Here is a 23415-nt window from a genome sequence, read left to right on the forward strand (position 1 = left end):
CAGCAGAATCATCGACTCTCTCTCCATGCCATCAAGCATGAAGAGCGAAATCAAGACGCTCCTCCTGCAAAATTATGCGGCTACCTGCCATTTTCTGCACTAAATCTGCATCTCAATGAGACGTGCAGGCAGCAGAAAGGCTAAGGGACTGGTGCAGTGTTGTGAAGGGCACCATCTGAGCGGATACATACATTTAACCCTTCATTTACACGCTGACACTTTCACCTTGGGCTACTTTCCAGATTTATCCGGAGATGCTAAAAACTTCAAAGATTGTGATTGTGATTATGTAGGAGGTAGAGCTTTCACATAACTGATACACATTTCAAAATGAACGTACAAACAAATGAACATACAATGGGTGACTCATGAGAGGGGGACATCAATATTGAAATCCATGAATTAAAATGATTAATTGTCACCTGATTAAAAATATGTTCACATGGTTACTGACCTTGGTGGGCTCTCTTGTGGTTTCTTGTCTTGACTTTTTTCTGCCAGTGCTGAGCCAGATGTTTGTGCCGTGGGGTCAGTCTGTGGCCTCCTCTCTGCCGTGGCGTCCCTCTCCACTTCCTGTTTCCCCTGCGAAGGGTTGGGCTGCGCGGCGTTCTTCCTCCAGGCTGGGGCGCTGGCCGCACCGTCGTCATCGTCGTCACTGGGCTTCATGAAGCCGGAGGAGGCCTTCGAGGCCAAGGGCCTCACGCCGAAGCTGGACCTGCCCGCCTCGTCCTCATCTTGGTCTGAGGGCCTCAGGAACCGGGCCTTCAGGGAGGCAGCGCCCTGGTCACGGCCGGGCCGAGGGCTGTCTTGCTGGGGTCGGGAGACGTCGGGTCGGGGTCTTGCTGGGTCGTCCCTGGGTCTTCTGTCTCGGTCGGCGCTCCTACCTGCCTGTTCGTCTCGGTCCCTCCTGTGGTCGTCCCGGCCCCTGTCCATCCTGCCGTCGTCTCGGTCTCTGTCCCGGTCTCTGCGCCAGTCTCTCTGGTAGCCTCGGTCCTCCCCCCGTCCTCGGTCCGCTCGGTCGCCATCGCTCTCTCGGTCCCGCCTCCAGTCTCCGTCCCTGTCCCTGTCTCTCCCTCTGCCTCTGCCTCTGCCTCTGCCTCTGCCTTGGTCTCCATCTCGGTCCCGGTCAAGATCACGTCCCCGGTCATCGTCTCGGTCGCGATCACGTCCCCGGTCATCGTCTCGGTCGCGATCACGTCCCCGGTCATCGTCTCGGTCGCGATCACGTCTCCGGTCATCGTCTCGGTCACGGTCACGTCTCCAGTCGCCGTCGTCTCGGTCACGGTCACGTCTCCAGTCGCCGTCGTCTCGGTCCCTCTCCCGGTTGCAGTCCCGGTCCTGGTCTGGAGGGGGCGACCTTCTGTCCCGGCTGTTGGACGAATTATGGCTGCCTCTCCCCCACCTCCCTCTGCCCCACCCTCGATCTCCTCCTCCTCCTCTTCCTCCTCCTCTTCTTCCACCTCCTGATCTCTCTCCATAAGCCAGCTCTTCTGCGTCCTGCAGCCTCTGCTGAAACTCCTGCATGGACTGTGACAATGAAATAAATAAATGAATAAAGAAATGGAAAAATCCAGAAATAAAACCATTAGATTAGAGGGAGAGTGCTACTAGATGCCCATCAGATAACACTCCTAAAACGGACGGATTTTAATGGAGTCGCATGTCTCCCCTATACCCCCGGGAAAACATGCTTCTGGATCAGCGTTCAAATGAAACGGGTATTTATTCTGGACGGGACCGACGGAAAACAGAGTTCAGCTTCATAACTGGGCACAAACAAGGGGATTTCAGGCACCGAAACCAATTGTGACCCAATATGCCTTTGGCAAAACAAGGTTACAGAGAAATGACTGAAGTTAGGTGGTTTGCCCACAAAGCTTTGCGATGGAATTCTGAGAGGCTTTCCGTGATGTCTGTCACAAGAAGTGCACGACTGGCACTTCTGTGGGGAGGGAATTAAGAGCGCAGATAGGGGGCTTCAGGACGCTGGTAGCTTCACGCTGGGTTTTTGTTGTGCGTGTTGTCGGTTGGTGTGTGTGCTGCGTGATACACACACAGAGACCGTGTAGCTGTGTTGGTGTGTGTGTGTGTGTGTGTGTGTGTGTGAGGGGGGGAGTGGATGTTGAATGAGTTTGTGACAACACTTCACAAAACTTTAGGACAGCTCAACTTTGTGTGTGGTTGTGTACAGTATGTGTATGTGTGTGTGTGTATGTTTATGTGAATGTGTGTGTGTGTGTGTGTGTGTGTTGACTCACCCCGTATCTCTCTGACACCACTGCCTCCAGACTGCGCTGCTCTCGCTCCGCCTGCTCCTTCATTCGCTGATAAGACTTCCTAAGCCAGCTCAGGCCTCCATCATTAACCAACGACGCTGCACAACAGAACAGCACAGAGGACGGAAGAAAAAGAAACAAATGTAACAAATGTAACCGTTTGAAAACTGAAAGCACAGAGATGAACGGTCAAGACGCCCAGTTGTTTTTTTTTTTTTCCGCGACAGAACACTCCGACACAGAACATTTCATCCCTCTAGATCCCGATCTCCCCAAAGTCGGTGTCCTCTCCACAAACTCCTTGGCTTTAATCCCACCGATGCTCTCGAACATGCACTCTAAAGGGCCTGGCACCACAAGTCTTAACGACACACACACACACACACACACACACACACACACACACACACACACTGAACCTTCAAAGAGATGGGTCCAATGGGTGAGTAAATAAACAATGAGAAGAGCGGTTGACCCTGACATCCGTAGTGAGAACATGGCCGGCCGTCCTTCAGGGGGGAAGATGTCAGAATGTGACTGCAGTGATGAATAGAACAAGTGCTGATGATGATGATGATGATCGATGGGACAGATTGGCAAAAGTAAATGCATGCCTGGCCTGTTCCCAAATCTTCTCGTCTCTCTTTTGTCCTCATTTCCCTTTTTCTTCCACTCACTCACTCACTCTCTCTCTTCCCCCTCTCTCTCACATTCACACACACACACACACACACACACACACACACACACACACACACACATGCCAGGCTGCTCCTTTCCTGAATGCCCTGAGAGAGATAGAGGGCAGGAGGTAAAGAGAGAAAGAGAGAAGGAGAGAAGGAAAGAAGGGGAAGGAGAGAAGGATAGAAGGATAGAAGGAGGATAGGGAAAGAGAGAAAGAGAGACAGAGAAGGAGAGATGGAGAGAGAGAAAAGGAGGAGAGAAAGAGAGAGAGAGAGAACACAGCTGTGAGCCAGCAGCTCTTCATGGATCAGCACACATCCACCCCTGTGTGTCTACTGGGAGGTCTACAGCCCTCAGCCAGAGCAGCTCAGGTGAAGACCTTTAGTTCTTTCTTTCTTTCTTTCTTTCTGTCTCTCTCTCTCTCTCCCACTGCCCTCTCTTTCTTCCACTTCCCCTCTCTTCCTCTTTCTCTCTCCCTGGCCTGCTCACTCTCTCTGGTATCTCTCTCTCTCTCTCTAGTCTGCTATCTCAGAGCCACTCATTCATCATGATGAGGGGAATATAGATCACCTGCACTCAGTGGGTCCCACAGCTGGAGAGCAATCAGAGTGTGTGTGCGTGTTCAGGCAACAGTGGGACTGAGTGAGTGTGAGACAGTTGCCATATTTATCAGTGTGTGTGTGTGTGTGTTGTGTGTATGCAAGTGTTTGAGCATGTGTAAATGAATGTGTGTGTGTATGAATGAGTGTGTGTGTGTGTGTCTGCAAATGATTGTGTGAGTGTGTGTGTGTGTGTGTGTGTGTGTGTGTGTGTCTGAATGAGTGTGTGTATGAATGAATGAGTGCGTGTGTGTGTGAGTGTGTGCGTGTGTGTGTGTGTGTGTGTGTGTGTCTGAATGAGTGTGTGTGTGTTGTGTGCATGCGAGTGTCTGAGCATGTGTAAATGAATGTGTGTGTGTGTATGAATGAGTGTGTGTGTGTGTGTGTGTGTGTGTGCGTGTGTGTGTGTGTGTGTGTGTCTGCAAATGAGTGTGTGTGTGTGTGTCTGAACGAGTGTGTGTGTGTGCGTAGACGCCGGAGTCAAACGTGTTTACCCAGCAGCGTGTTAATTCGGGGCTTACTCTGCAGCAGTGACAGCACACACACACATGCAGGCCTGATAAGTGAGCAAACGCAGCAGCTGCCGCGTCAGCTTAGCGCCAGCTCCGCTCCTCTTTCTCTCCGCTCCTCCTCAGACGCTCCCTCCTTCCCTCCATCTCTCCTTCGTTCCATCTCTTCATCCCCCTTTTCCACAGAACTTTTCAAAAACACCCCCACCACCTATTTCTACATTTGCCTGTCTTGGTTTGTTACTAAATTCTACTCTTTTTCCCCCAACTTTCTCTGTTCCCTTTCTCATTTTTTCTTCCTTTCCACAAGGCCCTGCTAGTCTCCCACTTTCCCCATTAACTCCTCTCTCTCTCTCTCTCCCTCCCTCCTCCCTCAGTCTCTCTCTCTCTCTCTCCCCCACATTATTGTTCTTTTGTTCCCCTCCTCCTTTTCCCTCCTCTTGTCTCCCTCTCTCCCGTCTCCTCTAATGGGCGCTTTATGGGGTGCTAGCTGTGCTCCCAATCCCTGGCGGAACATGACAAGCTTACTGGCGATACTATTTCTCACGCTGCTGCTGGGAAGCCGAGACAGATGCCTCATTACGTTTCAAAGATACTGCTCGAAGTTGTGTGTGTGTCTGTGTGCGTGTGTGTGTGTGTGGTGATGATGATGTGTGTGTGTGTGTGTGTGTGTGTGTGTGTGTGTGTGTGTGTGGTGGTGATGTGTGTGTGTGTGTGTGTGTGTGTGTATGTGTGTGGGTGTGTGTGTGTGTGTGTGTGTGGGGGGGGTGGTGTCTGCCTCCTTGCCCGCCTCAGACAGGGTAAATGTGCTGCTGCGGGCGCCAGAGGGGCCGAGTTAGTGCTACAGTGAGTAGCCAGTGATCCATCACGGAGGCTGAGGAGGGCTTTAAATATGGTGGGGTTGCAGGCAGGACAGGCGGGGCACACTGAGCTGCAGTGCATGCTGGGAGGGCTCGAGCTCTGTGTGGAGGTACGTGACAGCAGGGGGGACGGCGTGGGAAAATGGATGGGGTGACTGGGGGGGGGGGGGGTGTACCTTTTGAAGCTGCAGTTCCAGCACCCTCCGCCGGGGGCAGGCCCTTTCCTCCATCCTTCCAGAAAGGATTGAGTTCGAGTTTGTGCAGGCCGGCCTACAAGTGAAAAGAACATAGTCGGCATGGTGACAAACAAACAAACAAACACATAAACAAACAAACAAACAAACTGGAAAGATGAAGAGCACCATATCAGATCAAATACAAAAGCAGCTCTCTCAACTAATCACCACCTCCTTCACTGTCGAGTGTGTGTGAGTGTGCTTGTTTCACATCACATTGTCATTGTTCTGAGGTCTAAACGCATCGGTGCCTTCGATCAAAGACCCGCTGCTTGTTTGGGAGCCCTTTCTGAGAGGGCTGGGGGGTGATAAGCTCATGATTTCTATTCAACAGCGGTCAGTGTGAAGTTTCCTGTCTCCTGCAACCAGAGACGCATCCACATCTCGCATTCACTGCAAGTCATACACACACACACACACAAACACACTCTCTCACACACACACTGTGTGACACACACACAGACACACACACACACACTGTGACACAAACACACACACGGTCCTGGACAATCACGTTCAAGAATGGGCCTCCTCGCACTGTGCTGTGAATTAATTTGCAGAGAATCACACTGCGGTCAGACTATTATCGTGCCCCCACAGACTACTTTGTTAGGTCCTTTTATCCCGCTATGCTGATAGCGGTTTCCCTGGTAACCAAGTCGGCTGAGGTAAGGTAAATCGCTTTCATGGGATTTAAGTGCGTCAGTATACGCACGCACGCGCGCGCAAACACTCACACACACACACGGCAAGAGAGCACCAGGCAGATTGCTGTTGAGTGGGCGTTGTGAATCAGAGACTATCCAAAAACCAAGAGACTGTGGTGTTGTGACCAAATTCCACTCAAGTTTCCCGGAATGAAATACAAATGTAAACTGATTAAAATGGCTATTAAGCTCTATCATTTAGTGTTTTTTTTTTTCTACACCTATTTTATTATTTGTGGTTAAGGTTGGTCTCACTTTCTAAACCTTCCCATAGTCACTAATTACTATAAACAGGCTCGCTATATAGACTTTAGGCAGTGGTCATTATGATGGGTTATGTGTAAGGCCTTCTCACCTCCTCAATGACCCGTGCTTTCTCCATCTCTTCCTCCTTCAATCGCTCTTTCTCCGCACGGCGCTCAACGGTCGACGTGGTCTTCATGGTCAGGAAGTCAAAGGTCATCCACTCGTCTCTCTACACAGGGTCACACAGAATTAAGGCCTCAGGGTCATCAGAGATCATTGACATTTACAGTGAATATACAGTATGGATAGGAGTCACAAAGTGCACATTCACATGGGGTAGTGAGTGACAGTGTAGCAAAGTTGAGGGTTTGATTCCTGGTTGCCATCTGTTGTGCCCTTGAGCCCTAAGTTGCTCAAAAGAAAATGTACGTTTGCCAGTTGCATTGGATAAATGAGTCAAATGACAAAATATTCAATATTACTGTGCCTCTACTGACCTTGTGGACATCCATTGTGAGCTGTTCATAAGCTCTTCTTTTCATTTCTACAACACATTTTTAAAAAGATACACTTTGCGAGATTTTCACATTTACGAATCCAATTTGATGTTAAATGAACTTGTAGTTGGCCATCCTTATAGCACAACCACAGCATAGACATAACGAGTCACTATCGAGAGGACCAGCCATACAACTTCAAGAATGCGGCCTGACAAATCTCGTGAATTGTGAAACATTCCCTCATCATCAGTAGATACAGTATAGCTCTTTGGAGATGCCTGTTGCTAATCGTTCACTTCCACAACAAAACTATTGTGACTGCATGTGTACAGGAAGAATAAGTCACAAGATGTTTGCTATTTACAACAGCAGGGTAAAATATGAATATATCGCGACTCTAGAAAGAACTCTACAATCGCCAAAAATACCTAAACCTGTATAGAGTACCTTTAATAAGAAGGAAATAGTCACAAGAAGTTTGCTATTTACAATAACAGAGTAAAATAAAAAACATACATAGCAACTCTACAGGGAGCTCTACAGTTTGCCAAAAATACCTAAAACCTGCACAGTTTACCTTTAATAAGGAGGAACAACAAGGAAGATAAACAATGTTCAACAACTGTATTAGCATTTCTCACCACTTATCTTTCAAGTGGGTGTGAAAACGCCATTAGCCTGCTGTCACTGTACATACGGCTTTACATGACCCAATAGGTGTCTAATCAGTCCTGCATGACCTGGGTGATGATGACGCTCCTGTTCCACTGCACCAAATGGCTCTTGTATTCCCACACACACACACACACACACACACACACACACACACACACACACACACACACACACACACACACACACACACACACACACACACACACACACACACACACACACACACACACACACACACACACACACACACACACACACACACACACACACACACACACACACCATGCTGTCTGGCTGCTGCTGCTGCCGCCGTTACCCTCGGCAAACAAGGCAGCATCTGTGTTTGTGTCCGTGTCAGGCCCAAAGAGCGTGTCTTAATGCAACATGAATTCCAATCTCGCCAGCCCCAGCACCGGACGTAAATAAAGCACACACCGGCGTTCTGGGAACGACTGGCTCGCTGTCGGGGTACTAACGAGTCGCGTCCACCAACACATGGGGTATCAGCAAAGAGAGGGGTAGGAGTCTGTGTGTGGATGACCTTCTTTACACACACACATGCAAACACACAGAAAGAGAGGGAGGGAGCGGCAAAGTCTTTCATCTCTCTTGCACTATTTGCAGCCGAAAGCTATGTAGTCAGACCCAACCAATAAAAACACCAGAGCCCCACAGAATGGACATTGGCTCCAGCTGTACAGACTGTGATCCCATATACAGTATTCCTACTTCGGCAAGCGCACGCGCACGCGCACACACACACACACCTTTCAGGACATTAGCAAAGTCAGATGATCAAATCCAAAAGTGTTCTCCAAACTTCTCCCTCTGCCTCAGACGCACACACACACCTTTCAGGACATTAACAAAGTCAGATGATCAAATCCAAAAGTGTTCTCCAAACTTCTCCCTCTGCCTCAGTCACACACACACACACACACACACACACACACACATCCGGCAGACATACTTCACTTTCACAGCAGGAGCCAAATCAGGTGATTATCAGCCGATTTGAGAGCACTCACTCGTGAAAAAATAATCACGCCAAACAACTTTCCCTAATTATCCCACAAATTGGAATCCAAGGGAACAACCGACTTGTACATTTTACTGTCAAAACAAATACCAAAACTCCGCCCAGAACATAACCGGCTGCATTTCTGCTCTCCAAGTGGCGAGGCCAAAGCTGCATTAAAGGGCTTGCGTCATCAGGCTCTGGTTCCGACGCACACGCGCGTATGTCTGACCAGGAGTGATGGGCTGACCAAACGAGGGAGGATATCGATCCCCTATCAGTGGACCGGGCCGTCAAATCACCACGAGCCATTAGGTGTGGCAGGCCATCGACTGGCTCCAGGAAACACACAGTCCTGCACTCCCATACCATACAAGCGCGCCCGCGCACACACACACACACTGCTCAAGACACATGGACGGCAGAGAGCAACATTTCAGCACTGTACAAATAACCCTCTCCACTCGACCTAGACAGAACACGACTCACAAAAGGATTTCTGTTCCATTCTAGATCCATCTTCAGACTGATGATTCTCACACAAACACACAGTCATACATATCACACACACCATGCCATCTTGCAAGTTTCTATCTCTTTTTCTCTCTCTCTCTCTCTCCCTCCCTCCCTCCCCCCCACACGCACACACACACACACACACACACACACACACTTCACCACTGTGCACCAACAAACGTACCAGCCACACTCATCTGCTAAACACAACAAAGATTCTGGCCACATTTCCCTCCACATATCCACCTGTGGAGACAGAACCGCACTACTACATGTGTACGGCCTCTCGGCACCACTTTCCAGTTAGCGAGCGATCATCTGACTCAGATTTCCATCAAGCCTCCCAAAGGCTGACTTAACATTAATGACAAATGCCTCGGGAGAGTTCCTAATTAAATACTGATTTATCAGCTCCGCTCCAGTTTCTATGTACAACCATTAATGTTTTATTTTCTTTGTGGGGCCACCACAAGTGAAAACCCATTGACAGGTTTTCCATGGAACAGGTGTCCAGGGAATGGGGTCATCCTCCCAGGAGAAGGTTGCAGGTGTGTGTGTGTGTGTGTGTGTGTGTGTGTGTGTGTGTGTGTGTGTGTGTGTGTGTGCGGCCTCACCTGCTCGCTGTCGGCCGGGTTGCTGGGGGCGCCGGCGGAGGATTTGCCTTGGCCGCTGCCGGAGATCTTCCAGGCTTTCTCCGGGCCCGTCGGCTGAGCTTCCACCCACTCGTCCGCAGACGCCTGAGAAACGAGAAGAAAAGAGGGGGGCTCGTTAGAGAGGGGGAGGCAGAGAGAGAGAGACAGGGAGAGAGAGAGAGAGAGAGAGAGAGAGAGGGAGGCAGAGAGAGAGAGAGAGACAGACAGATAGAGAGAGAGAGAGAGAGAGGGAGGCAGAGAGAGAGAGAGAGAGAGAGACTTGGAGTGAGTGTCTGCGCGGTGCGTCTGCAGCGCCTGAAGGAGCAGAAGCGGAGTGAGTGTAATTGCAGGCCACGCGAGAGTCAGTCTGTATGAAGCTGCCATCTCACACACACACACACACACACACACACACACACACACACACACAGCACTGATAATGCTGCCGTTGAACATTAACTTCCACTGATCCTGCCACTACGAAAAACACCAATTACCACTGATAGCGCTGTTAGCAAACACACACACTGCATGCAAGTCAGGCAGCCACGGGGCCACAGTGACAGACAGGGCCATGGCGACTCAGAATGGCTGCCTTCATGACACATCTGCAGTAACTGCTGTTAGCGCTCACTGTTCACTCTGCTACTGTATGCCACACCTGAAATGGAGGTTTAAGCGCATATCAATCTATTTGAGAACTAGACAGCCGTGAGAGAAAGATTCAAATATAAATATCTAACATAAATATCTTATCTAAGAGACAGCCCCACACATATTCAGGAGCTGTCACAGAGATGCATGTTCCCCTCTCTACACACGTTACGTTTATCTATTTAGCCAAAGCCTTTCATCTTGAGCACATGATAGAATGTGCCATTTGCTCCGACATGCATTCACGACATTGCTTTGACAGTCTCTCAGAGTGAACCAGCAGCAGTGTGTCTGAGACACAGAGAGCGAGGGGTGGAGAGAGAGAGAGAGAGAGAGAGAGAGAGAGAGAGACTTGGCTCGCCGGCAGGAATGGAGCATTAGGACGGCTGCACTCTTTGTTTTCTGCATTATTGAATTACAGCGCGGGCTGATGGCCGCCGGCCGCCCCAGCGAGGCTGCCCTGCCACGGAGGACGGAGCCGGGGAGGCCCGCTCATTGATCACTCGGCCGACTGGACTGGCCGGTTCAGCCGATCCCCTCTCTCTTCCTCTTGCACACACACACTTGCGCGCACACACACACACACATACACACACACACACACACACGTTGGGTGGGGGGGGTGGAGGTTGTTGGTTGAGGGCAGAGGGTCGAGGTGTGAGGCTCCCCGCAGCGGTCTGATCTCGTCCAATTTCTGCCCACCGTCTGGGGTCCTGCCAAGACCGGCTCACCACAAACACCACCACGGGGGGTGGTAGTGGGGCTGTGTCTCCATGGAGACCGCGCACGGGTATCGTCAGTGTGTAAGTGTGTGTGTAAGTGTGTGTGTGTGTGTGTGTGTGTGAGAGAGTGTGTGGTCAGCTCTCATCATGCCAGAGGGAGAGAGCAGGATGGTCTCTTTCTCTCCCTCTGATTCTCCCTTTCATTCCTTTACTCATTTGTCCTCTCATTCTGCTTCTGCTCGGTCCCTGTCCCTGTCCATGCTGTTCGGTCCCTGTCCCTGTCCATACATTTAAACTCCATTCTAACTCTCTCCCACTCCATATATTTAACCCTATTCTATCTCTCTTCCACTCTATACCTCCACACAATGAACTCTATTCTAACTCTCTCCCACTCCACACATTTAACTCTATTCTAACTCTCTCTCCCCCTCTATACCTCCATATACTGTATTTAACTCTATTTTAACTCTCTCTCACTGTCTACCCCTCCACAGATTCACACATTCAACTCTGTCTCACTCTATACCTCCACACAATGAACTCTATTCAATCTCTCCCACTCTATACATTTAGCTCTACTCTAGCTCTCCTCCACCTAATGTAAAGTAACAAAACCTCCACATGTCCAATAATCCACCTACAACTGCTTAGGCTGGACAACAGGATAACTTTAAGGTCATTTTTTTTCAGTTGGCACTCTGCGTAGTTACCGCCTTTTTGCTTTGTAGGGCAGTCTAGTCCTCCATATATTTACACTGTGATAAACATTTTGCAAGCATTCTTTTCAGACCACATACAACAAAGTGGAACCCTGCCTCCTCCTCTATACCTCTTCTTCCTCTCTTCATGCCTCTGTCCATCATTCTCTCATCCCCCATCTCTTCATTCCTCTGTCCATCATTTGCTCATCCTCCCTCTCTTCATTCCTCTGTCAATCATTCTCTCATCCCCCTCTCTTCATGCCTCTATACATCACTCTCTCATCCCCCTCTTTTCTCATTGCCTCTCCTTACCATTTCTCTAAGTCTTCTTATCTGCTCTTCTTTCCCTCTGTCCTTCCGTTCTCTTACACTGCAATCAGTCAACCTTTATTTCTATAAGCCGTAGGAGCAATTATGATCAAAGTAAAAGTCCTCTGCCAACACTAACTGTTTATTAAATTATTAAGCAGACCGTTCCTATTGCTCCTTTAAAAATGAGGTGGGTCTAGTCTCTGCATTCTTCCCGTCTGTCTTAATCCCATTCTTCTCTCGCTCATTCCACCCCTCTCTTCTTCCTCTCATCCTCTTCTCCGCCGGCCCCCGCAGTTCATCTCTTTGTGTTCCCATCCTCTCATTTCACGGCTATTCAGTCCTCCTGACAAGCCTCCCTCTCCCCCCAGTACGGCCACCTGACATCTCCCATTCACATTACATCCACACCACGCTTCTGTCCCCCCCTCCCATCTCAACGCCTAGCAGACCTTGGCAAGTCTTTTTAGATGATTTACGGTCAGGTTTTCAAATAATGATTTATTACAGCCCTGCTGTTTCTCTAGAAGTTAAAAAAAAAAATCCTCTGTATGTGTGAGATGAGGTTTTGGCTGGGACCTCTGAGCGGTATCTGTGTCTTTTTTGCTCTCTCTTATGGAGATTTATTTGAGTTAAATAGCGATGACTTGCGAGCCCCTACCTCAGAGCTGTCAGATGCACTTCCATCCTGGGCCGCTTTCTTGCTCTCCTTCTTGGCTTTCTTCTTCTCCTTTTTCTCTTTCTTGCTCTTCTTGGCCTTCTTCTCTTTCTTTTTCTTGCCTTTCCCTGTAGTCTCCTGCAAGACAGAAAATATCACGTTCATCCAGGTCTAATCACGGCTTGGTACAGCTTAGACGAGAAAACAATCCTGAACTCAAGACGAATAAACATTAGCGTTAATTTGACATAAAGTAAATATTACCAATCTTCTGCTAATGCGAGGCACTTGATGTCATCTTAAGTGGCAATTCGTTACAAAATGATGAGCATGTTTCCCCGCACAGACCTCTAACCCCAGTAGCTGAGTGCTTGGCTTCTCGACTTGAAGAGTGCACCGTCTCGGAGACCTGCCTCTCGAGTCTCTCTGAGGGCTGGAGCCCAGCATGCATACAGAGCTCCATTCAGCACCGCACCACAGCACAGCACATCACTGTCACTATCTAATAGAGTATGCCTCGCTCTCCTACTCGCTCACATACACACATCCATCCATCTATCTATCAATCTATCTTTCTATTCATCTATCCACATACACACACACACACACACATTATTATTGTCCACGGCTACTGCTCGGTGTGTGTGTGTATGTGTGTGTGTGTGTATGTGTATGTGTATGTGTATGTGTATGTGTATGTGTATGTGTATGTGTATGTGTATGTGTATGTGTATGTGTATGTGTATGTGTATGTGTATGTGTATGTGTCTGTCTCCTGGTTGAGGGTAGAGGGTGTCTCTATTCATCTATCCACATACACACACTTTATTATTGTCCACGGCTACTGCTCGGTGTGTGTGTGTGTGTGTGTGTGTGTGTGTGTGTGTGTGTGTGTGTGTGTGTGTAAGTGTGCTCCGGCACTTTGGAGCTTTGAAGAGGCAGTGCAGTGGAGCGCTTGCTAGCAGGTAGCGGGTGTCCTGAAGTGACAGCGCTGCGGTGTACGAGCTGACGCGCGGAGGACAGGCTTTAGCTGGAGCCCCTTCACCGCTGAGCGCCTCGTTAGGGGAGACTGACGGCGGCCTCTCCAGAGCAAAGCTCAGGATTAGGGGGAGATAGAGCAGCGTAAACAGCTCCTTTAAGCAACACAAACACACATATTCTCTCTCTCACAAACTCTCACACACACACACACACACACACACACACACACACACACACACACACACACACACACACACACACACACACACACACACACACACACACACACACACACACACACGCATACCCATCAACTACTGTTTCTTAAGCAACATGCAGACACAAACTCTCTGCTCAATCCTCTAAAGCTAAACAAACTCACATCCATAAGTGCGCACACATGCTGAGGACTGCTTTTTGGCCCAGTCGCACCCATCAATCACTTTCTCCGTCGTCTCCTTCAGACTCTTACACACACAAACACACACACTACTTAAATATGACAAATACGCACACATCCGCTATTGCAACGGCAGCACATCACACCGAGCGCTCGCAAAAAACCCCCGCAGACAGCTCCAGCTGAGAAAGCTTGCAGCAGGGGGAGCAGCCTGCTCTCACGGCCGCACTGGAGGGGGGTCAGGAGTCAGGACGATGTTTAGGGTTCGGGCTTCTGGGAAACCGGCTCCGCTCTCCAGCTGACGCACGTCATGTGACGGCTCTGTGTCATGAACTCCTTGCAGCGCAGGCATGCGAGGGGTTAGTCTGTGGTGTATCCGCGTACACACACTAGGCATGTGTTGAACTGAACAGGATTTTTTTTGTTTTTGCGCAAGACAGCTGAACGAGTGGGGAAAGGGGAAAAAAAAAAATAGGAAGGTGGCATTACCACCATTCTGACAGTTTTCTCATTCCCCTCTCAGTGCATCTCTTCTTTCTGTACATTTTATTATTCTCTCCGTCTCTCTCTCTCTCTCTCTCTCTCTCTCTCTCGCTCGCTTACTCACCTCGTTCAATTGCTGCAGCCTGTGATCGATGTCGGGGAGCATCCAGGTGTCCTCGCCGCGAGCCCTCTTCAGCTCCTTGCGCTTCTCCTCCTGCTCATACTTCTCTTTGGCCTGAGGGGAGAAGTGGTCAGGGCTGTCAGAGCACAGACACTCATTACACACGGGCCAAACGGGGCCAGACACGAGCCCAGCGGCTATGCCCGAAAATACCCAAAAACCACTGGAGGAAAAGAGGTTGTGTAAGGCAGGTTGAGTAGATCAAACTATAAAAGTGGGGTTCAAAACAAGCGCAATTTGCATTTTCCAGAGTATTATAAAAAAAAGTGGGGTTCAATACAAGCGCGATTTGCATTTTCCAGAGTACTATGAACAGGGATTATCGTTCAGAAACGGAAAGGAAAGAGGAGATGAGGACAAGAGAAAAGACAGGGAAGAGAGAAAGTAAGTAGAGGAAATGACTAAATTCTTGGGAGACTAGTGTTTCTAGGTCAAGATGTCCCAGACTCTCTCTCTATGTGAGAGGAGACTATGCAGAGTTCATATAACATGAATGTGGTAGGCCATAATTGTCAGGCAAAGGTGAGATATTTTTGCAGACGGCCAGACTCTAGGCTACTGTCTAAAAGTGACTGACAACAAACGTATCCTGCCCTGGCTTGTAGTAAAACCCAGGTCAACCGCTTAGAGGGCAACCGATGATTTCTATGGCCTCTCCTGGCCATTTCAACTCATGCGTCACGGCGGCTACACCAGACCAGGGCTAACAATTCTAATCATCGGCATACAGCGATATTCATAAGGCTCTCAATAGCCTGGAACTAATGGAGTTGTGTGCTTTCGGACAAGAGATAAACGGTTGCACATCGGACCATTTCCGCCGGGACAGTCATCCATCACCATTACCAGGGATGCTACGCCGCAAGGTTTGCTTGAGGCACAGAGAGCCAACACAGCTGCCCAAGAGATAACAGCCTGGAGACTGTAACTGTGAGAGGAGCCAAACCTGCACACATATCCAACAACATGACATTCTCCTCTCCCAGATGAGAAGGGAGCACTTAAGCAGGTACTTTACATGTCTGAATAACACTGTTAGCGACATTACTATTTGCTCAAATTTCCCTTGAGACTAGTGGCTATTAAACAGTGTTCACGAAATACTTTTCAACTGCCTGGCACTAAATCAAATGTAGCACCGTTATACTACAAGCAGTTTGTTTGTGTTGGTCTCTGCCATAAGTAGGCTACATGAGGTGTCAACAGTGGCTAAAAAAACGTTTCCTGTAACACGTTCTGGATGTTATCAGCTGACTGCAGAGTTTGTTTTGCAATCTCGAGGGAGTCATTACAATGAGTTATGATGCTGGGTATTGGTTTAGATAAGGTTTATCGTGCTTGCTCATGACGATTACTGACGCGAAACACTGATAATCCAGTCCAGCTCTAAGAGCCATCAATGGCCAGATTTTAATTTGTGTAGCGCCTCGACGTGTCAGCGTGATCGATGGGGCACCAAACAAACGCGGTACAAACTATTTGGCTGTTTGAGTAGTGGCGCCAGGGCAGAGGGTGAGAATACGTTTGTCTTCCTCAACCTCAGACTGTCATAAACAGGTTATCGAATTAAAACGAATGTCACCATCTAGCGGTGGTTAAAAACTAAAAAGTTTGACTGCAGACCCAGGACGCAGCAATAAACAAATGGTCAGACTTTGAAACAGTTAGCTTCAACAAAAAATAATTCACAGCCACTACTATATTAAACACGACACTAATGGTAACTCAGTTTTAACCCCGATGCACGCCCGATGTACCACTATACAACAACAGTATACCACAATCCATACAACAGCGACGGTACATTGCAGGAATCTGATCCCACCTTGCACAATAAATATTTAGATAAGTGCCAACCGTTCTGTAATATCTACAACTACAAGTCTTTATCAGACCATGCAGGTTCTACAGTATCCCGAGTACTGTAAATGAACGTAACTGTAACGTTAGCATGGCGTGTTAATATGTTGACGTTAGGCCATGGATATTTACTCAACAAGCGACTCCTTCATGACAGAGATAGGTTCAACATTTATTATTAGAGTTAAAAACAAAAATGAATACACGCATGTATATCGTACAACATATAGGACGAACGCGGTAATATGAATAACCATTCATTCGTATTTCATGCAACTGGAAATGCTAGGCTAAGACGCTAGCATGTACTTTGGTTCTGACATGTCCGGGTGCATTTTGTTTCATGTTATTTACAGACATAAATGTATGACTGCAAAAACTGCAAGTGGATCTTACCTCTTGAATGACTTCCTCCCTAGCTCTCCTTTTATATTCTTTTCGAGCCTCGATGTTGTTGGTACTTTCAAAACTGCCACCGTAGGTCGCCATGACAGTAACGTAAATGATGCTTCTGCCGACTGTCGCAAATGTTTTACGACAGCTGCTGTTTTCGTTTGCTCCTTTGTGCAAGTCGATTTGTTTTAAATGTAGGCTATTGTATAGCGCATTACATATTGTCTTGTAGCCTACTAACACACCCATTGACAAAAAAGATTACAGTAAAAAAAAAAAACGTTAACTCTATCCCAGTGGTTCACTGTAAAATGTTAAATGTGGTGCATAAATGTGAGATTCATGATCTAAAAATATGCATCAGTACTATAAGTCCATTTTTTTTTTTTTAAAACATATAGTGACATCTAGCTGGTGCACTTTTCATGGATTATCCGGTGACCTACAACATTTCTGCTTTTGAAAAATGACAAATATTTATTCACAGTCAGATTTAAGAGGGCAGCCACAAAGTAATTAATAAGGTTAAGAGGGTCAGAAAAACATCCATAAACATGCCCAGTTCCCAGAAGCCTCCTCTCCTAACAACAGTGGGCTGCATGAAGCAGACACATTACCTGCTGCCCCAGCGGAGGTACTCAACAGTGAGCAGGTTTCAATTATTGGAGGGGATGAGAGAGAAGATGAGAAATGTCTCCCACCAACTGTGATCAAGGAGCTATTAACCTTGAATCAATCTGGTCACTCTCAGATTCGATTAAAAGTAAATCTTGTTAGGGCAGCCTCCAGGTGCAAACAAATGCCCTTTGCTACCATACTGACTAACATGATAGGACCCAGCAGTGAACAGTTTAAGGGGAATAAATATTCTTGTCCTAATTGCAGTTCCCTTCGAAGAACAGGGACACATGTATATACAAGAATACACCTTCATTGTGTGGGTAGTATCTATATTTACAAACATCACAATAGAAAAAAAGTATGAAACACTGGACATTCCTTTTTTGTAACGTGACTGACATTTATTTAGTCCCTTTCTCCAGGATGACACACCAGTTCCCTTGGTCATGATAACTAGTCTGTATCTGAACGTCCTTCACCAGACTACACAAACTCTCCAGCTCCCCCCTCTGAAAGACATGGTAGTAGCGATGGAAGACAGGCACAGGAGCTGGTGTGTTTTGTTTTGCATCAGTGGAGGTGCCACCTCCTTGTTGGCATGCATTCTTCTCTCCCCCTTTCAGATGCCAGGGCACCAGCAGGTCCTGGGAGTTAAAGGCTGTGCGGTTGGTGTGAACGCTCAGTTTGGGGGTGCACTCTGTGGAGCTGGCCTCCAGCGCAGCCTTGGGAGGGGGACTCTGTTTCGTCGGATGCTCTGCCTCGTCCACGGCAGGGTTTGCGTTCTCTTTGTCTCTGGAGTCCTTCAGGTACTTTGACTTTTGCTTGTTGTACTCCTGCTCCATGGCCCACACGTAGATCAGTGCCCGGCCCCCGGGCTTCAGCAGACGCACCAACTCCGTCACCGCAGCCAATCGTCTTTCCTGTACACACACACAGACACACACACAGACACACACACAGACACACACACAGACACACACAGACACACACACACACACACACACACACACACACTTTTAATGTACTGACAAATTGGGTTATTAAAAATGTAATGATCTGATTAGGCACACTGCAGTAAGTAACTAAGAGACTGAAAATGTGCAATGCAGATCATTAGATTTATCTTTTAATGGGGTGCAATAAAGTGCAAGGACAATCAAACCACGGTTTTAAATATATCTGGAGAATCTCATCCTGTTAACATCTCACAAACTGGTTGCGGGCATTTGTTCAAAGCATACAAGAGCAAACTTCCAACAGTTCTTGTATGAGGACGCATACAAATGAATGCGAAAAGTGAAGTGCTTTTGACTCTATTCAAATAAGATTATTTGACTCATGGTAAAGATCAAAAGTCTGGAAAATCTTTTAGATCAGGAGGTAGACAGTTCCTTGATAAATGTATATGTCACACAACTTATCGAATGTCGTGTTTTTGAATGTCATCTCTTCACTTCAAACCACTGGCGATAAAAAAAACCTTTTTGATCTTGCGGACATTAATTGATTAATTAATTAATTAATACAAATATTGTCATGGGACCGCTTTAAGCTGCTGTGACTGGCCTACCTGTGTGGAGAAGTGGTGGATGACCGCTATGGAGATGCAGGCGTCGAAGGTGGCCCCACGGAGGGGCACATCCAGGGCATCGGACACAAACGCCTGGAACCCTCGCTCTGCACAGATCTGCACCAAGCCGACACTGCGGTCACAGCCAACCTGCACCCGCGGCAGCGAGAAAGCCACATGAGAGACAGACAGAGCCACAGTCAGAGAGAGGAAGAAAAGAGAGCGAAAGAAAGAAAGAGAGAGAGGGATAGAGAGCGAGAGAGAGAGAGAGAGAGAGAAATAACACTGGGAGGTGAGAAAACAGGAATGAAATGGCAGAAATGTTCATTATGAATAACGAATACTCAGTGGAAACAAGGGAACATTGCTGCCTCCCACGGATGTGTGCCAAAGCCCTGAAATTATTACAGTTTCTCTAAACACTTCTTGTTTTAGAATAAAAACAACTCTCCGTCTATTACGGAATATATGCTAGGACCTTCCTGAAAGGACATTAATTGTTATGAAGTGTTGATATCCCTGTACAGGCCAAATGAGATAAATTGCGAGGGTGCCTCAGGTGGCATGCAAAGCAGCTCAGAGAGAGAGAATTGATAGCCATAATAATATTTTCAATAAAGCCCATGCTCTCAAGGAATTTAATTAAGCTTTATGATTCTAGTCTCCTCCCCTGTGTCTGGTCGCTCTTGTTCTTAGTTTCTCTCACACACAAAGACACACACACACACACACACACACACACACACACACACACATACAAAGATACAGAAAGACACACACACACACACTCACTCACTCACTCACACAATGACTCAAAGGTCATCGCTTGAAAAAATATTCTAGTCAGGTTTTGCATATTTTAATGACCGGCAAGAATGGAGTTCCACATAATTAATTGCTGGCACTGCTCATTTCATTTTTACGGCAGGGGTAGCATCCATGCCCTCACCTGTAGATTAAAGAGAGCCTGTGCTTTCTACATGATTGGATTGGGCATATGTTATGCTGATTTCAGCTTTGTCAGACATAAATTAACTCGAAATTAAATAAAATCCAATAAATTCTGTCTCTTCACGAGGCCTTGAAGAGATTACAGAGTTGCCTTTTGACCACATAAACAAAGTGACATCATTGAGAAGATGAAAATAATAATCTGAAACATGTGTGGCAAAGAGGTTGCTTTAGCATCACATTTCAAAAAGAGCAGCCAAAGGTCTGATACAAGTCCATCTTTTTATAAGTGACAAATAGACAAATATTGGCTCCTACTGTACCTACAGGGTACACTCTAGGTTTGTGTATTTTATCCATCTTCTATCCAGTTGGAAATGCAACTAATGCAATTATAAACGAGGGATAACATTCCTCCAAGAGGTCATTGGCTGGCTCTTCAGACTCATGAATATCAGATTTGAATTATGAATTATGAATTATGTATTTAACATACATAAAGTCTATGCAACGGTATAATATGCCAACTCACTCACCGACATCACTTCCGGGTTGATGCCTAGGTACTTCCCGTTGCCACAGCCGACGTCGGCCAGTAGGGCCCCAGCGGGCAGTGCCAACAGGAAGTCCCGCACCCGAGGCCAGGGGGAGTGGCGCGTGCTGCTGAAGTGGGACGCAATCTCCTCGTACACCTGGTGCACGAACTGAGCCTCGAGACGGGATGCGTCCTCGTTGCCCTGGGGCACCGCCGGGGCAGAGGAGGCAGGGTCGGGGGTCACCGGGGGGCACTGGCTGTCACAGACGCTGGGGTAGGCTGGGGATGGAGGGGCAGTTTGGAAAGTGATCAGGAGAGAGGAGACACGAGAGGGAGGGAAGAAGTGGAAAAGTACGATTTAGATCATTCAGTCATCATCATAATCACATCATTCACATCATACACATCATAATCATCATCGGAGGGTTTCTTTCCCCCCATTCTCTTCCCATTTTTATCTCTTGGCTATGTTTCGCAATCACAAATTCTGATTATTTTCTCATTAATTTCAATCAGTTAGGAAATGAGTTCTCCATTTATGCAAAAAAAAAAGTTCAGACACAACACAGACTTGACTGGATGTCGTCAGATTTGGAAGGGGAAGCGACAGGATTTACAAAGAGTCGGATTAAACCGCCTCGTGTGAGAGTGCACTCAGTCGGGGTCACAGATCTGTCCGAACTCCGAATATCTCCGCCACTTTAGGGGTCAACTCACAGCAGTCGCAGGGGGCGCGCCGCACCCTGCGGAACGTGAAAGAGGTCCTGGTGCCTCGTCTGCTGAGGGTCAGATTACTGGGGTCAGACGTCACGGCAACGGGGCTCTCGGCGTCATGAGCGGGAACCACGTCAAACTTCCTGGGCGTAATCCTACCAAAGAGATTACATACAAGCTACTATAGTGGTGCTATAAAAGAATGATGAACAGTAGGGCTGGGATAAACGATTATTTTTTAAACGATTAATCTAGCGATTATTTTTTCGATGCATCGATTAATCTAACGATTCATTTTTTCAGTTCGATTCGATTTCGATTCGATTCGATTATCGATTATCTCCCCACTAATTGACTAATTGCAATATATACATGTTGATTTACATATCTGAATGAAATAAAACATTGCAATGTATGTTTATTGCTCTTAAAATTCCAAAATGAAAGACTATGCAAGTGCAAAGTAATGCATTCTAAGTCAGAGGTAGCATTCAATAAAACCTTGAAGCCTTGAAAACACTGGGGGCCAGATGTACTAACGTTTTGCGCCCATTTCAGGCGTAACGTGCGTGTATAAACATGGGGAGGATATGTACAGACAGGCCGCAATGAGGGAAACGCGCAGACTGCCTGCCGTGGGAGCTGAGAATGGCTATTTGCGCTTTTCAGTGTCATGCATATTAATTCCTGGGCGGATCAGCTGAAAATGGGTGTAACGCGCAAGTACAGGGGAGGAGAGGTGCTAATAGCGATTGATTAAGTATTCCGCCAGATGTATGAAAACAGCGCACGTCTATTTTGCGTTGAAAAACTTCCGCCTTCTGAAAGCAGGTGTAATCCAGATTGCGGTTAAATGCGTCTATTAGAAAAACTTTTAGAGACAGCTGAATCAATATTCAGAGCATCCGTTTTCTTCATTGTACTATGTCAAAAGCAACCTTAACTTTTGTTTGCCTCTCTAAAATCGTATTTTCTCTTTCACGACATAGCCTACACTTCCCAATCTGTTAGGCATTAAATCATATCCCAAGTATACGTGCAGTAAATAGTTCAAGTATTTTTTAAGTGGATTAGTAGAACTACTAGGCCTAACTGTACTCTGTCTGTCGCTGCTCGTTGACATCTCTTTGTATCATGTATGATCGCTAAACTTTGATTCTTTTTAATGTTGCAATATTCAACTGCGCTCGTTGTTCAGCTTTGCATGCGCAAATGGCGTGGTAAAGGGGGCGGGAACGGGCGGCACGGAACGCAGTTAACGTAATGAAGTGATACCTTAGTAAATTCCACGCAATATAGCAAAGCACAGCGTTCGCACTCTGCGCATACAAAAAGTCGCTATTAGCACTGTCTTAGTACATCTGGCCCTGGGAGTGTTGTCAAATTGAAGGGGACAAGATCCCAACTGTCCTCAATAAAATTACAAGTTAAGTAGACTTATTTTAAGTCTTTGGGACTTTGGGGCCATAGGGCCCACCTCAAATCATCATTATGATTATCATTATTATAATTATTATTATGCTGTATTAAGTGTACTTTCACTTCAAAGCAGTCAATGTTTTAAATGCTAACATTGTTCTCAAAAAGTTTGTGAAAAAATCAGAGACCTGCTTTAGTAATGTAAGATAGGCCTACAGTACAATAGCTTTTGCATGGTTGCATGATAAATACAGTACTTCTGAAAACAACAGCAATGGGTGCTATTGTTTTGGGATATTTCCCTCATGCAAGCATCAAACTCTGGTAGGCAAATGGAGAGAAAATTGACATGCTTTTTAATGAAATTCCATTTGAATCTCTGAATGTAAGGATTCAGGAAACACGTACCAACTTTAGTCTATTACGGCCGAGCAGATAGGCGTAAATCACTGATCTGGAGATTTTTTAGATGAAAGACTATAAGGCTACAATCTTTTGACCATATTTCAATTTGACTGAACTATACTCTGCTCTGTATCAAGAATCCACGCTGTTCTATTAAATGTCGTTAAATAATTAAACAGCAGGTTGAACGGAACTTGCCACCAACGTTATCGATTAGTTTCAGTTTCTGTCGCGCAAACACGCACATGCATGCATTCAATGAACGCTCATACCAACACTTAATTGTGTTGCTGTATGTTTATTCACATCGAATTTGCAAGTATTTCCTCCTAATTGCTGAAACTTTTGTTTTCTTTTTCTGTCGGGCCGCGGTTGCTTCATCAATTGCGCAGCAAAT

At 47.0% G+C, this 23415-nt stretch overlaps 2 protein-coding genes across 2 annotated transcripts in view; both read right to left on the reverse strand.

Annotated features, from left to right (window-relative positions):
* cwf19l2 (CWF19 like cell cycle control factor 2) overlaps window positions 1-16929 on the reverse strand; it is a 39116-nt gene extending 22187 nt beyond the window's left edge. Inside the window, exons 1-8 of the mRNA XM_062552750.1 lie at window positions 16807-16929; window positions 14494-14604; window positions 12509-12643; window positions 9441-9563; window positions 6227-6346; window positions 5105-5198; window positions 2259-2374; window positions 455-1527 (exon numbers count right to left, since the gene is read on the reverse strand). Of these exons, the coding sequence (XP_062408734.1) occupies window positions 455-1527; window positions 2259-2374; window positions 5105-5198; window positions 6227-6346; window positions 9441-9563; window positions 12509-12643; window positions 14494-14604; window positions 16807-16899 (1865 nt within the window). The 5' untranslated portion in view covers window positions 16900-16929. The remainder of the gene's footprint in view (window positions 1-454; window positions 1528-2258; window positions 2375-5104; window positions 5199-6226; window positions 6347-9440; window positions 9564-12508; window positions 12644-14493; window positions 14605-16806) is intronic.
* An 847-nt stretch (window positions 16930-17776) lies between these two features.
* The window catches only part of alkbh8 (alkB homolog 8, tRNA methyltransferase), a 15647-nt gene continuing 10008 nt past the window's right edge, over window positions 17777-23415 (reverse strand). The window contains exons 8-11 of the mRNA XM_062553107.1: window positions 21198-21349; window positions 20482-20759; window positions 18995-19144; window positions 17777-18344 (exon numbers count right to left, since the gene is read on the reverse strand). Coding sequence (XP_062409091.1) covers window positions 17826-18344; window positions 18995-19144; window positions 20482-20759; window positions 21198-21349 — 1099 coding nt within the window. The 3' untranslated portion in view covers window positions 17777-17825. The remainder of the gene's footprint in view (window positions 18345-18994; window positions 19145-20481; window positions 20760-21197; window positions 21350-23415) is intronic.

This window comes from Sardina pilchardus, chromosome 13, assembly GCF_963854185.1.
Source record: "Sardina pilchardus chromosome 13, fSarPil1.1, whole genome shotgun sequence".
NCBI classification, from domain to species: domain Eukaryota; kingdom Metazoa; phylum Chordata; class Actinopteri; order Clupeiformes; family Clupeidae; genus Sardina; species Sardina pilchardus.